This window comes from Trachypithecus francoisi, unplaced genomic scaffold (assembly GCF_009764315.1).
Source record: "Trachypithecus francoisi isolate TF-2019V2 unplaced genomic scaffold, Tfra_2.0 Lachesis_group18, whole genome shotgun sequence".
NCBI lineage: Eukaryota > Metazoa > Chordata > Mammalia > Primates > Cercopithecidae > Trachypithecus > Trachypithecus francoisi.
Window position 1 is genome coordinate 55,664,943 of NW_022681463.1, and position 12,011 is coordinate 55,676,953.

Genomic DNA, 12,011 nt, shown 5'->3' on the forward strand with positions numbered 1-12,011 from the left:
TTGTTAGTGTCATTCCAAACATTATTTTCAAGATGTGTTCAATTCTTATGTTTCAACTTACATGAAGAACTTTTGCTATAACTCATGTTTATGCTTTTTAGAAATGCTCTAGAGAATAATTATGGCCAAATGAGTATATTTAATTTCTTTTCAACTTAATAAAGGGAGGTATGGTAATAACCTTTTCCATAGAGACCAGCTGGGTGATAAAGTCAGAAGAGGAAGATTCTGCTGGTGTGGGCTGGGGGAACACTTTTAAAGGAAGTGCATCTGTACTACAAGCATCCACTGCAAAGCAGGGAAAGGGAGAGTAAGGGGCCAGGGAAAATTAAAGACTTGAGATATAATTATAAAGAGAAAATGTCACTTCACTTGGACTATCATCATAAACAATAGCTCCTGTGCAATGTCCTTATAACAAAGGAAAATAAAGAAAACGGTTCCCTATGTTTCTACCAAAAAGGTGGATGATCTTAACTTGTTGGAGAGGGCATGACCTGTGAGCGGATAAACAGCCCACTCTGCTGCTCTGTCTAGATGGAGAATTGTTTCAGATTGCAGGTCCTCTGACTGCTGACAGATTGCCTAACTCTGGCCGTGGGCCTCCAACTTCGGGAAACTGTGGGTATTGTGTAAAGATGTAAGTTAAACACATGTCAGAAGCAGCTTGGTACTGATTTGGGGAGTCAAGTATGTTTCAACTACAGACCTCAAAGTAAATATTTATCAATTATGGCAAAAGTTCAGCTGTAGGGCAGAACCAGCAGCTAAAAAGCACAAGGAGGGGGATCATGCTTCCCTGACTGTAGTTTGTTTACCAGCCTTCAACTTAGATGTGCATGTTCCTCTGAGAGTGTGTGTGTGTGTGGTGGGGGCAGGGGGGGAGTGGTGGCAGTGGTTGGGGGCTGAAGTTTACCACTTCAACCACTTCATCAGTGCTCCATTTTCACTGTAAAAAGTTTGAAGGAACTGATTTTACCAGCCAGTGAACCCGACCCATATAATTTAAACAATTATATGCCAAATTTGTATATAGAGAGACTTGTGAACTCCATATACAGCCCCATTTGCACAATAACAAGCTGTTACCCACCAGGTGTTTTGATGTAGTGTGTTGTCCATATTTAGGACTCTGTCTTTAGGATTAGTAGAAATGAGGAGAAAATAAGAAGGATCAGAAGCAAAACAGTTAGCTCAGCCAAGTAATTTAGATTCTAGCTAGCATTTGGTGGAAGAGGAAAATTGAAGTAGTTCCTACAGAAAGCATATGGAAATCAGGTATCAAAGATCTTTTTCCATTCTAGGCTCAGTCACTTGTCACCAGTATGTGATGTTTTATGTTTAGGACCCTGCAGAGGATATCTGGAAGCCTAGCGATGAAGAGAAATGTCTTCTCAAGGAAAGGCTGAATCATGGGCTTTTCCATTACTTATATGGCAACCTGCAGATCAAAAAGTGTTTCAGAGGCTTAATGTATTGGAGTAACCCACTAGCCTTGATTTTATAAATGAGGAAACAGAAGCCCAGGAGTTACGTGATTCCATGTTACATAGCTATACAGTGTCAAAGCCATAGGGGATATGCAAACATTTGGCAACACACTGTTCCACAATTCCTTTATGAAGGACCGGTTTTCCAGTAAGCAATCCAGGAGAAAGAAAGAGAGAGAGAAAGGGAGAGGCAGGGAGGGAGGGAGAGAGGGCAGGAGGGATGGAGGGAGGGAGGGAGGGAGGAAGGAAGGAAGGAAGAAAGGAAGGAAGGAGGGAGGGAGGGAGGGAGGAAGAAAGAAGGAAGGAAGGAGGAAGGGAGGGAGGGGAGGAGGAAGGAGGGAAGGGGAAAGAGGGGAAGAGGGGAGGGAAGGAAGAAAGGACTAATTTGAAAAAATAACCAATTTTTTACCTAGGCTTCAGTGAATCCCTCCCCCTCCCCACACCAATTTACCACTTAGATAAATGTGTTAAAAAGTACTTGCAGGCAGAACTACTTGTGTTACAGCACAATTGTTTCTACTTTCCTCTTGGCTCTTCCCCGCATCCAGAAGCCACTACTGCCTCTAAAATAAGACCACAAGGCAGACACCCAGAGACATCTGAGCCTCCAACTAGTAAACTAGCATTAGCTTTACCACTGCCCACAGCAAAGATTCAAAATTGGGGTATGTCGAAACCTTCACTGAATTCATATTACTTTTCCGATTCACCCTACGTTACACAGAAGTTGAGATTCCCTCCCTCCGCTGAGAAAAGTGCATTTTCTTTCTCTGTGCCAACACTGCTGGATCCGAGGCTCCAGGAGGAACTGGTGGCAAAGCGGGCGTTTTGGGATAGCGCCTGTGATTGCTCTGTGACTTCCTCTCTCTGTTACATCCATATACAAATGCAAGCTTATTTATTTATTTTAATTCTCCTTCTCCTGCTAGCAACCTGTGGACTTGGCATCTGACTGGTGCGGCAAGGAAGGAGGCTAGTGGGCAAGCGTTACTGTGCCCAACCCGGAGGTGCCTCTTCGCAGTCTTCAGGAGCAGCTCCCCCATTCCAGCTCCTCTGGCAGGGTCTGGAGTTACCTGCGTCCGGGGCAGGAGACCATGAATGTGCCCTTCTGCCCCCTTGCCTTTCTGCCCTCTTTGAGTTCCCGTCTTTAATTGAAGAGCCAGTGACTATTGGCTGAAGTTCCCCCAGCGATTTGCATGAACCGAGAGGGAGTGTCTTCTGCCGCCCTCCCTTCAAGAGCGCTCTGACTGCAGCCTCCCAGGGAATGCGCGGCCAAGGGAATGCGCGCAGCTCGCGGGCCTTGGGAGTGAGCTGGTACCCGGCGACCTGGCACCCGCGCCTGGATATGGGGCGTCTACATCGTCCCAGGAGCAGCACCAGCCACAGGAACTTGCCGGTAAGGGTTAGGATCAAGGAGCCCCGCGACCCAGACAAGTTGCAGTATTGTGAAGCAATTTCCACTCGGATGGTTTTTCAAACCTTCTACCTTCATGTAAACTTCAAAGGAAGGATGGCACGGGGAGGGAAGGGAGTTTGAGATAATGTGTCTTCCTTTTAACAAGGAATAGGGAAGTCCTTGGGTCATGAGAGGAAGTTTCTGAAGCAAGAAATGTATTCAGATAAGGTGGAGGGGATCGGGGGTGCGTTCAATCTGCTTGAGATACAGGGGTTCGGGATCGTTTCCTGCTGCTGGCGTCTGGCTATGAATGCCTACTGCAATTGACAGATTGTTTTTGCATAACGGTTTTCCGCGTTTACTTTGCTTCCCCCTAAGGGAGGGGCGATTAGTGACGGCTGGGTAAGAGGTGGAAATCCAGATCCTTTCGGTTTGATTTCAGATGTGTACTAAAATACAAATCACTCTTCCCAATCTAAGACCTAAAGTGTTGGAGGTGGAGGAGGGAGTGTTAGTCGTTTCTCCATATTATTATGATTGCGATTGTGGTTGTTTTTACGGTTCTCCTAGTGTAACACACTGCGTGTTCCAGCACTCTAATGGCAGACTCTTCAAGGAGAAATAAATTGCCCACCTTTCAGTGCTCTCTACTACCAGCCCCCTCCCTCCTCATCACCTACCCTGGGTTTCCCTGTCGCGTTGCGCAGTCTCTGGGTCGCAATCCTCTCCACTCTGGCGTGTTTCCAGGGATGTTTTATGGTTTGGGATTCTGAAGTTAGCTGGATGAGGGTGGTGATGGGGAAACTAGGGGGGAGGCGGGGGCGGAGGGGACAGAAAGTGAACAGCAAAATTAAGTTTTGGAGGCGACGTTGCCCCACAGATCTCCCTTTGCAGCGGGGTTCTTCTCCGCCCCCGTTCTAACTAGAGGTTTTGCTTCTGGGAACGGGGATGGGGACAGCAAGGATCACAGGTGCACTAGTTTCTCTCTCGGACCCCTATTTCCCCGTGTGTGTAATGAGCTTTCTTCCCTCCCCCCACGCCAGCATCTGTTTCTGTTTTTCCTCTTCGTGGAACCCTTCAGCTGCCTCGCGAGTCACAGCCGGGCCACCGAGCTTCTGTACAGCCTGAACGAGGGACTGCCCGCGGGGGTGCTCATCGGCAGCCTGGCCGAGGACCTGCGGCTGCTGCCCCGGTCTGCAGGGAGGCTGGACCCGCATTCGCAGCTGCCAGAGCGCACCGGTGCTGAGTGGAACCCCCCTCTCTCTTTCAGCCTGGCCTCCCGGGGACTGAGTGGCCAGTACGTGACCCTAGACAACCGCTCTGGGGAGCTGCACACTTCAGCTCAGGAGATCGACAGGGAGGCCCTGTGTCTTGAAGGGGGCGGAGGGACCGCGTGGGGCGGCAGCGTTTCCATCTCCTCCACTCCTTCTTCTGACTCTTGTCTTTTACTGCTGGATGTGCTTGTCCTGCCTCAGGAATACTTCAGGTTTGTGAAGGTGAAGATCGCCATCAGAGACATCAATGACAACGCCCCGCAGTTCCCTGTTTCCCAAATCTCGGTGTGGGTCCCGGAAAATGCACCTGTAAACACCCGATTGGCCATAGAGCATCCTGCTGTGGACCCAGATGTAGGCATTAATGGGGTACAGACCTATCGCTTACTGGACTACCATGGTATGTTCACCCTGGACGTGGAGGAAAATGAGAACGGGGAGCGCACCCCCTACCTAATTGTAATGGGTACTTTGGACAGGGAAACCCAGGACCAGTATGTGAGCATCATCATAGCTGAGGATGGTGGGTCTCCACCACTTTTGGGCAGTGCCACCCTCACCATTGGCATAAGTGACATTAATGACAATTGCCCTCTCTTCACAGACTCACAAATCAATGTCACTGTGTATGGGAATGCTACAGTGGGCACCCCAATTGCAGCTGTCCAGGCTGTGGATAAAGACTTGGGGACCAATGCTCAAATTACTTATTCTTACAGTCAGAAAGTTCCCCAAGCATCTAAGGATTTATTTCACCTGGATGAAAACACTGGGGTCATTAAACTTTTCAATAAGATTGGGGGAAGTGTTCTGCAGTCTCACAAGCTCACCATCCTTGCTAATGGACCAGGCTGCATCCCTGCTGTAATCACTGCTCTTGTGTCCATTATCAAAGTTATTTTCAGACCCCCTGAGATTGTCCCTCGTTACATAGCAAACGAGATAGATGGTGTTGTTTATCTCAAAGAACTGGAACCCGTTAACACTCCCATTGCGTTTTTCACCATAAGAGATCCAGAAGGTAAATACAAGGTTAACTGCTACCTGGATGGTGAAGGCCCATTTAGGTTATCACCTTACAAACCATACAATAATGAATATTTACTAGAGACCACAAAACCTATGGACTATGAGCTACAGCAGTTCTATGAAGTAGCTGTGGTGGCTTGGAACTCTGAAGGATTTCATGTCAAAAGAGTAATTAAAGTGCAACTTTTAGATGACAATGATAATGCTCCAATTTTCCTTCAACCCTTAATAGAACTAACTATTGAAGAAAACAACTCACCCAATGCCTTTTTGACTAAGCTGTATGCTACAGATGCTGACAGTGGGGAGAGAGGCCAAGTTTCATATTTTCTGGGACCTGATGCTCCATCATATTTTTCCCTAGACAGTGTCACAGGAATTCTGACAGTTTCTACTCAGCTTGACCGAGAAGAGAAAGAAAAGTACAGATACACCGTCAGAGCTGTTGACTGTGGGAAGCCACCCAGAGAATCAGTAGCCACTGTGGCCCTCACAGTGTTGGATAAAAATGACAACAGTCCTCGGTTTATCAACAAGGACTTCAGCTTTTTTGTGCCTGAAAACTTTCCAGGCTATGGTGAGATTGGAGTAATTAGTGTAACAGATGCTGATGCTGGGCGAAATGGATGGGTTGCCCTCTCTGTGGTGAACCAGAGTGATATTTTTGTCATAGATACAGGAAAGGGTATGCTGAGGGCTAAAGTCTCTTTGGACAGAGAGCAGCAAAGCTCCTATACTTTGTGGATTGAAGCTGTTGATGGGGGTGAGCCCGCCCTCTCCTCTACAGCAAAAATCACAATTCTCCTTCTAGATATCAATGACAACCCTCCTCTTGTTTTATTTCCTCAGTCTAATATGTCTTATCTGTTAGTACTGCCTTCTACTCTCCCAGGCTCCCCGGTTACAGAAGTCTATGCTGTCGACAAAGACACAGGCATGAATGCTGTCATAGCTTACAGCATCATAGGGAGAAGAGGTCCTAGGCCTGAGTCCTTCAGGATTGACCCGAAAACTGGCAATATTACTTTGGAGGAGGCATTGCTGCAGACAGATTATGGGCTCCATCGCTTACTCGTGAAAGTGAGTGATCACGGTTATCCCGAGCCTCTCCACTCCACGGTCATGGTGAACCTATTTGTTAATGACACTGTCAGTAATGAGAGTTACATTGAGAGTCTTTTAAGAAAAGAACCAGAGATTAATATAGAGGAGAAAGAACCACAAATCTCAATAGAACCGACTCATAGGAAGGTAGAATCTGTGTCCTGTATGCCCACTTTAGTAGCTCTGTCTGTAATAAGCTTGGGTTCCATCACACTGGTCACAGGGATGGGCATATACATCTGTTTAAGGAAAGGGAAAAAGCATCCCAGGGAAGACGAAAATTTGGAAGTGCAGATTCCACTGAAAGGAAAAATTGACTTGCACATGCGAGAGAGAAAGCCAATGGATATTTCTAATATTTGATATTTCATGGTGGAATAACACGGAGAAATGTTTTAACTGACTTTGGATCTTCATCACCTAAAAAAGGAGTGTGTTGATGGCAGTTCCAATGAAGGACAACTAATTTATAACTTGTTCTATGTTGTAAATAGCTGTTTACAGGTTTTTAAATTTAAATTCAGAGGTTATAAAATGTGTACAGCATTTTTAAGTGAAAATTAGTACTAACAGCTATAGGACTGTTATTAAAAAAAAAAACTTGGACATGGTTTGCGGCTTTCATACACCAAGCAGATGATTGATAAAACCTGGGAGTAAGGTAAGAAAATGGAACAAATTTTTATCTAAAAATTTCTGTCACCACAAGAGGGCATCAGTTGCTCCTTTGCAGGGAACTGAGGTATTGTACTTGACAGTTGTACATGAAATTAATGAAAGAGTATATTTTAAATATATTGTTTTTAACATTAAACAAATATGAAATTAAAGTAAATTAAATGTCACCCTATTTAAATATATAAGAAAAAAAAGAAATGCACTTGTAAACAGAATGTTTATTACCTCAAAAGTGCATATATAGTTTGAAAGAGAAGGCATTTTAAAAAGAAGTGCAATTCCGTTTTAGCAAGGATAAAAACATTGCTTTGTGTTATAAATTCGATCTGCTAAAGAGTGTTCCACTTTCTGTGTACTCGAATTGCTTTCTGTTTGCTTTACCACTGCATTTGCTATTATTACAGGGGAAATATATATATATATATAATATATATATATATACACACACACACACACACACATACATACATACATACATTCTTTGTTACAGAGAATATAACTAGATCTTATGCCCAAGAAAAACAGCCAGAAGCAAAGAAATGCTTCAATCCTTAGTTGCTTCATAGGCATTCATGACATTTTAGTGCTTTCACAACTTGTTGGTTGTACTTTATACTTGGGTTATATATTGGACTTTTATAGGCTTAAAATCTTCCATCACATAAGAAAATAGAAATCATATTAAAAGTGAATTCTTCTAGAGGCTGGTGTGCACTACTGGTTGTTTTAGTTGGGCCTTTTATATGAAAGTTATACTGTACTTATCTTTTTGTTGTTGTTTAGGTTTGTTGGCTACCATTTCTGCCTTCCTTTCTTTCGTTTTGGATTAAGTCCAACAGTTTATTTGTAAGCCCTGCAGCAGATTTCTTTGATAATTTAGCTTTTACTGACTCTCTTGCAATGAAGAAAGCTATTTCATCAGTGATTTATCACTTTCAATTTATTGTGTGAACTGGAAATATTATTTTATATGAGAGTTATAGCAAAATAATCTGTATAAACAAGGAATGTGTTAGCTTAAACTGGATCATTTTACTTTTTGGCATCATGCATCTGTACTGTATCAAAAGTGTTTATATGTCTGCAAATTAAAGGTATATTTTCATAATTTCTTTATCATTTTTAGCATTTTATATTTGAACATGGGCTTGTTATTTCACTGAAGTGCCTGTCATTTGTTTGTTTTTAGGGTTAAATGTGAGTAAACTGTAGTATTCTGCTATACTAAAGTTTATATTAAACTAATTCGTTACTCAATTAAACATTGGGTAAATTATTAAATGCGTGTGTAGTTATAGACATATATGTAGTAGAAAGAGAGTATGCCTAAATGTTTGGTGTAAGTTCATATGAAAATTTGCAATCGTGTATGTGCACATTCATATTAATTGATTATAGACTTAATATCGTTACACATTTGCATTTTGCCACATATTTACAAGAAATCCTCTGTTAGCAGTGTTGCAATAGCTTGCGATAATTTTTAAAACAAAAATACTCTGCAAAAAAGAAATTGAATGCAAACAGTCAAGTTCTTTTAGATTTGCATTTATTAACTCATTTATCTTATTTTTCTTCAATTTGAGAATTTCGGTAAATAAAATAATAAGTATATGAGGCAGCAACATTTGTTACAAAAACTAAATATATTTTTATTGGAAATTCCTTTTGTACGAGAGGCATCTGAGCTAAGAGACTAAGATCATTTAACCCCCAAAACTTTTCATTTATAACTGATATGGAGCAATGGAGGAAACATCTCTTAAGAGTCATATTTTATTTCTTATTTCTTTTTTGTAAAGAAAGGAACTTCATGAGATAAAAGTAACACTATTTATTTTTTAAGAATCCTCCATAAGTACAATAATTTTATCATCAGTACAAATAGCACAATTTTCAATTCATTTCCAAATTTGAAGAAGGTTCATGTGTTTTGGGAAATGGACTTTATCTCCAGCATGAGAAATGCCTATAACATTAATAAAAAGACGTATTTCTGAATAACTTCTTGTGGCAGGATTTCATTTACAAAAACATCTCATTCACATTAAAAACGTTAATAACAAGGAAAGCTAAAGTAAATTAAACTCAAAGATAAAAGCTCCTTTTTACTGACACCTTGTGCTAGAATAGTTGCCAAAATGTATGCTAATCATGTCAATGTTGTTAGTTGAGCTGGCACAAAAATAAATGTTCCATTCATTAAAACCCCTAATATCCATTTAACAGTTTGTGAACCAGTGAGTTCTCGTTTCCCAATGAAGAAGAGATTGCTGTGATCTTTGCACTGCCAAATTCACTCTTACACCACAGAGAAAATTGTTCATTAATTTGAATTGGGAAATTTAAAACCAACATAGCAATTTCAGCTACAGGAGAAAAAACAATTTATGTTATTTGACTACTTAGGGTAGATTTCCTGACCCTATTAAAAAAAAAAAAAAAAAAAAAAAGAAGCTTTCCTGGCAGTTAGGCTTTCATCAGTGGTGGTTGGAAGAGGAAAAAAATAAATTATTTTAAAAAGTTTTGTAGTATTGAAGCATTCAAAAAAATGTAAATTTGTAGTGTTTTGGATTTTCTACATGTATTTTAGGAAAACACCAGGCATGTCTTTATTGTGAAATAACATCACTACAAGCCATTTTTAGGAGTGGTATATGAAGTTGATTTGATTGCAGTAACATCTCTCACAAGGATTCTAATTTGTGCTCCCAGAAAATGTCTAAATTCACAACTATAAAAGGGGAAATTAAGCAAGCCTCTGTCCTCTGGAGGTTCAGGGTCCAATCTCTCCTCCTGAGGTGAGGACTCTGTGAGGTCCTGATCCCTGGCAGACAATGGAGAATGTAATGCAAGGGCAGCATCAACCACCTGGTGTTCTTCAACTCTTTGGGCAGCCTCGGTTCATGGAGGCCACAGACAGAAATACCTGAGCATTGTCATTCCTCTATGGTAAATTTGCTCACTGAGAAAAAGCAGTCAAAATTGCCACAAAATGCCATATCGCTGATCTAGGCATTCTCTGCCTAGCGCTGTACCTTTATGTGCAAGTAGTCAATAAATATTTATTGAAAAGAATTGATGGGCCTGCAAGAAGACTCAAAGCAGAAAAAAAAAAAAAAACTAACAACAATTAAAACAGTTTGGATTCCTGAGCTAAAAAGTCCCAGCACAGTATTTTTTTAAGTTATTTCTATTTCTAATAATAAATCATGTATATTTTCAGACAATATATACATAAATGCACAACCTATAATCGTTTTTAAATGTCACTTTTTGTATATAATTGTCCTTATATACTAGCATTTGTAAAATAGACTCCTAAACTAGGAACGTCTTCCTTTGAGGATGTAAAACAAAATTGAGTGAACTTTAAAATTTAACCTGCTGATGCCAAGAAGTAAGAATACCGTGGTGATTTTTTAAAAATCAGTCATACAGTCATTTATCCCATACATATTTTAGTGCCGATATTACAAGTCTTTTAATGAACTTACATCATCCTGTGAAAAGCCAATAAGAAAACCAGTTTCAAAACATACGTGATAAATGCCTATTCTTTGGATGCTATGTGAGTAGGACCTAACCCAATTTTGGAAATCAGAGAAGGTTCCGTAAAGGAGGTGAAGTCTATTTTGAACCCTTCTCAGAGGAAGTTATGAGCTTGAAAAAAGGAAAAGTTAGCCAAGAGAAAATGGCAGCGAGGAAGGAAGGGCATTTGAGTGGGGAATAATAGGCAAACCACATGTGGCAGTGAGAATGTCATGGTTGAAGAGCCACAGATATTGCGGTTTTCCTTGGCTAAAGAGATGAAGAGAACTAAAAAAAAAAAAAAGGATGATTAACAATGAGCTGGGAGACACAAGTGTACAGCAAATAATGAATAAACTTATGTGCCATACTTGGAGGTTACAATTTTATCTGAAAAGTAATGGGACTTGTAAGCATTTAGACCAGAGAGTTTATGTTTTTAAAAGATCACTTTTGGCCACGTGTAGAGCTTGTGATGAAGAAAATTCTGGACGCTAGTTATAAGGTTTAGTGACAATTTAAGTGGAAAATGGGGACTTAAACCAGAGAATATAAAAGAGATTTATTATAGAAGGTAATATAGGCTATAAATAATGTATAGCTGTTTACAAGTTTATTGATGCTATAGGAGATAATCTGCATGGGATGACCAGAAAGTAAATAGCTTTCACAATTTGATTTTGAGCTTTTGTAAAAATTTGAAAAAAAATACAGAGCTCATTTACTAAACATTAAGTCAGCAATGAAAGTGTTGGAGCCATAACCCCCTTCTCCAATGTTGGATTTTATGACACAGATGGAATTACAAAGGCACTAATTTACCCAGTTTATTTCATCTTTATGACTGTCAATCCTCTTCAATTTAACAAACATTACTCTGTGCCCATGTGACAGATATTCCAATATGAGGTTGATCTCATAAAGAACATTTCATCTAAGCCATTTGCGGTATTTTACTTGTGGTTGTACTAAAAATAGGCACATGTAGAAGAGTCCTTCCTGTTGAAAACTTAAGACAATAAAATGTCAAGTGGATAATTTAAGGTGTAAATATAACTTCAAGTGTTATGTGAATATCAAGAAAGAATGATATGTTGGTTGTAGGCAACTCTTAACAAGATCTGGAAAATATGACCAGGTGAAATAGCTAGTTAGAGTCAAGAAGTATGCAGGTCTTGAGGTTTAACATCACTATTTTAAACATTTAACATCATTTTAAAACCCAGTGAAGTCACTTAGCACGTCTTATGCTTCAAGTATTATGTTGTTTTAAATGAAGAATTTAATCAGAACCAATACCAAATGGTAGAATTTTTGAACTCAGCCTAAATAAACATTTAGCTGATGTAAAAATAATATTATATACAGTCCCGGCTTCTAGAAAAGTCTAATTTCCCCTCCTAAGACTCATCTATGTGTAAATTATGAACTTACGGTCTCTTTTATGGTGTAAATGAAAATTAAATGAGATAATTCATGCAAAATATTTTGTGCAGACCGTGTTCCACA

The 12,011-nt window shown here is 40.4% G+C and overlaps 1 protein-coding gene across 1 annotated transcript; it reads left to right on the plus strand.

Moving 5' to 3' along the window:
* Positions 1–2,391: 2,391 nt before the first annotated feature.
* Positions 2,392–8,079, plus strand: PCDH20 (protocadherin 20). Its single transcript, XM_033177594.1, has 2 exons — positions 2,392–2,886; positions 3,930–8,079. The coding sequence occupies exons 1-2, from the start codon at positions 2,755–2,757 to the stop codon at positions 6,654–6,656; spliced, it is 2,859 nt and encodes a 952-aa protein (XP_033033485.1). The 5' UTR covers positions 2,392–2,754; the 3' UTR covers positions 6,657–8,079.
* The last annotated feature ends 3,932 nt before the right edge of the window (positions 8,080–12,011 follow it).